The sequence below is a fragment of the Bombina bombina genome, chromosome 9, assembly GCF_027579735.1.
Source record: "Bombina bombina isolate aBomBom1 chromosome 9, aBomBom1.pri, whole genome shotgun sequence".
NCBI classification, from domain to species: Eukaryota; Metazoa; Chordata; class Amphibia; order Anura; family Bombinatoridae; genus Bombina; species Bombina bombina.
Window position 1 is genome coordinate 260,118,353 of NC_069507.1, and position 3,922 is coordinate 260,122,274.

Genomic DNA, 3,922 nt, shown 5'->3' on the forward strand with positions numbered 1-3,922 from the left:
CAAAACCTGGAATAGGCAATAAAGGGATTATCTACCTTTTTAAACAATAAAAATTGTGGAGTAGACCGTCCTGTTAAAGTTTTACTCTAGCACACCTGTGCTGTTTCTATCGGAATACATGAGGAGACGTTTACTTCTATTACTGAATGTCTTAAATAAAAATAAAAAACAGCTCTAAATGTTTACTTGTTTAATAGTTAGACAATTGTCCCTAATCCACAACACCTGCTACAACTGGTATAACTAGATTTTCTGAAGAATCAGGGATTAACCCTGTATGATGCAAGAGAGGCCTGCAACTCACTGACTAACAATACAATGCAGCCTTCTTTGTCTGCCAAGTGGTTAACCTGGCATCATGTGATGAACAATGTCTGGAGATAAAAGAGACTTTAATGATCAATCAATCAATATTGTTTCATGGAACAAGGCCCAATGGAAACTATTACTTGTATTATGGATGTGAGCATTTGGTGCGGCTTTGTAACTAATGTTGGGAACTGACATATGGCTCTAGCAATTGATAAGATAATACTCTGGAATATATTACTGCATATAATTCCCAATTATTTAATTTTCATCACTATGAAACTCCTCATACTGTTTTCTCTTTTGGGATATAGTGGTACGTATGGACTTGCTATAAGCATTTATATGCAACAGCTGATAATTTGCAAATGGGATAAAGACCCATAAAGTAATAATGAGGTACAATATTTATTGTTATCTTAGAGAAAAGGGTATGTACCACAGAGGAAAAATATGTCAGAGGTATAGGTCTACATTCTATCTATCTATCTATCATCTATCTATCTATCTATCTATCTATCTGTCTATCTATCTATCTATCTATCTATCTATCTATCATCTATCTATCTATCTATCTATCTATCATCTATCTATCTATCTATCTGTCAATCTATCTTTCTATCTGTCTATCTATCTATCTATCTATCTATCTATCTATCATCTATCTATCTTCTATCTATCTATCTATCTATCTATCTATCTATCTATCTATCTATCTATGTATCATCTATCTATCTATCTATCTATCTATCTGTCTATCTATCATCTATCTATCTATCTGTCAATCTATCTTTCTATCTGTCTATCTATCTATCTATCTATCTATCTATCTATCATCTATCTATCTTCTATCTATCTATCTATCTATCTATCTATCTATCTATGTATCTCTATCTATCTATCTATCTATCTATCTATCTATCTATCTATCTATCTATCTATCATCTATCTATCTATCATCTATCTATCTATCTATCTATCTTTCTTTCTATCTATCTATCTATCTATCTATCATCTATATATTATCTATCTATATATGTATCAGCATCTATTTATAAACTATGTATCTATCATCTATCTATCATCTATTTATCTATCTATCTATCTATCTATCTATCATCTATCTATCTATCTATCTATTATATATATATATATCATCTATCTATATATCATCTCTCTATCTATCTATCTATTTATCTATCTATCTATCTATCTATCTATCATTTATTATCTATCTATCTATCTATTTATCTATCTTTTATCTATTTATCTATGTGTCTATCACTTGTCTCTTCTATCTATCTATTCATCTATTCATGTGTCTAGAACTGTATTTATCTAGATTATTTTTATTCACAGTTCTATAAAACATCCATCTTTTATGTAACAGATTTATTGTTTATACAGAATGTAAATGTTGTTTTGCAGCATCTATCCCAAAGGATGATAGGATTGTTGGAGGCTACACTTGTCCCATGAACTCTGTCCCTTACCAAGTGTCTCTGAATGCTTATGGGCAGCATTTCTGTGGAGGATCATTAATCAATAGCCGTTGGGTCGTGTCAGCAGCACATTGCTATGGGGGGTAAGTGTTTAATAAAATAACATATATTTCAGTTCTAAGAAAGAAATCCAAAGATTATCATATATAGGATTAAAAGTTATAGAAAAATAGACAGATACTGATAACCAAGAAGACAGAAATAGAAATATATTTTGCACCAGCTGTTGCCAGCGGCTTCGCTCGCGTGGAGTTTGTGATTTTTAAAAAAAAAATAGTTTAAAAACACGACCACTCGCAATGACGTGTGCCCTCACATGTTTGCCCGTTCGATTTGCACACTCGCTGATATGAACTTTGTGAGTTTTCATGAATTCTCAGTGTTTCTCTTACATTGGCACCAATCAGCTACGTTTTGGGCAAGGCGACCGTCCGGCACATCAAAAATATGTTGTTATTATTATTCTGTTTACAATTATTTTAATATTAATTTGTAATTATATATTATGACTCAACTGTCAGATGTGAAAAAACAGTGTTCATTTTTTTGTGATATGTTATGATGAGAAGCAAGACATTTGGCTTGTAAACTTTCCTTATAATGAAGATTTTAAATTATAATTTTTACTTTTCTAACACCTTCAATTTTTGAGATATAGGTATCCCCATAAATCACCCCTCCCCTTTTCACCCCCCTTAATTAGATTTTTTGGAAATGGTAAAACACGTGTTTTTTTATAATAACGCGTGTTAATTTATTTTTAAAACAGAATATAAATACTTATTTTCACGTCTGTAACATCCAGTCCGGACTTCTCTATCTATCTATCTATCTATCTATCTATCTATCTATATATATATATATATATATATATATATATATATATTAATAACACATAATTGATAGAACACTAGATATATGTCTGAGGAATAGAAGAATTCCCCCAAAATGCCACTTAAACAGCTCAGGTCTTAAATCTAGTGAGTGCTTGTGATATGATAGATAGATAGATAGATAGATAGATAGATGGATGTTAGATAGATAGATCAGATATCAGTAAACTTAATTGTAATCACTGTGTCACTAAGAGTTCCGTAGCTATAATCATCTGATCTTTTCCAGGCATATTCAAGTCAGGCTTGGAGAGCATAATATTGAGGTTCTGGAAGGAACAGAACAATTTATTGATGCAGACAAGGTTATCCTTCACCCTGAATATAACCCTTCAAACATTGACAATGACATTATGTTAATACGACTTGCCACACCAGCCACATTGAATGAGTATGTTCAGCCTATTAGCCTGCCGACCCGCTGTGACCCTGCAGGAACACAATGCCTTTTGTCTGGCTGGGGAAACACTCAGAGCAATGGCGGTGAGTGTACACTTGCAGAGATGAGTGAATGGTTCTAATGGGTCAGCTTGCAGAGACGAGTGAATGGTTCTAATGCGTCAGCTTGCAGAGACAAGCACATGGTTCTAATGGGTCAGCTTGCAGAGATGAGTGAATGGTTCTAATGGGTCAGCTTGCAGAGACAAGCACATGGTTCTAATGGGTCAGCTTGCAGAGATGAGTGAATGGTTCTAATGGGTCAGCTTGCAGAGACAAGCACATGGTTCTAATGGGTCAGCTTGCAGAGACGAGTGAATGGTTCTAATGGGTCAGCTTGCAGAGACAAGCACATGGTTCTAATGGGTCAGCTTGCAGAGACGAGTGAATGGTTCTAATGGGTCAGCTTGCAGAGACAAGCACATGGTTCTAATGGGTCAGCTTGCAGAGACAAGCACATGGTTCTAATGGGTCAGCTTGCAGAGACAAACACATGGCTCTAATGGGTCAGCTTGCAGAGACAAGTACATGGTTCTAATGGGTCAGCTTGCAGAGACAAGCACATGGTTCTAATGGGTCAGCTTGCAGAGACGAGTGAATGGTTCTAATGGGTCAGCTTGCAGAGACAAGCACATGGTTCTAATGGGTCAGCTTGCAGAGACAAGCACATGGTTCTAATGGGTCAGCTTGCAGAGACAAGCACATGGCTCTAATGGGTCAGCTTGCAGAGACAAGTGAATGGTTCTAATGGGTCAGCTTGCAGAGACAAGCACATGGTTC

At 35.1% G+C, this 3,922-nt stretch overlaps 1 protein-coding gene across 1 annotated transcript in view; it reads left to right on the forward strand.

Moving 5' to 3' along the window:
- The first annotated feature begins 375 nt into the window (after positions 1 to 375).
- The window catches only part of LOC128639694 (trypsin), a 36,300-nt gene continuing 32,753 nt past the window's right edge, over positions 376 to 3,922 (forward strand). Inside the window, exons 1-3 of the mRNA XM_053691815.1 lie at positions 376 to 625; positions 1,738 to 1,894; positions 2,934 to 3,187. Of these exons, the coding sequence (XP_053547790.1) occupies positions 508 to 625; positions 1,738 to 1,894; positions 2,934 to 3,187 (529 nt within the window). The 5' untranslated portion in view covers positions 376 to 507. The remainder of the gene's footprint in view (positions 626 to 1,737; positions 1,895 to 2,933; positions 3,188 to 3,922) is intronic.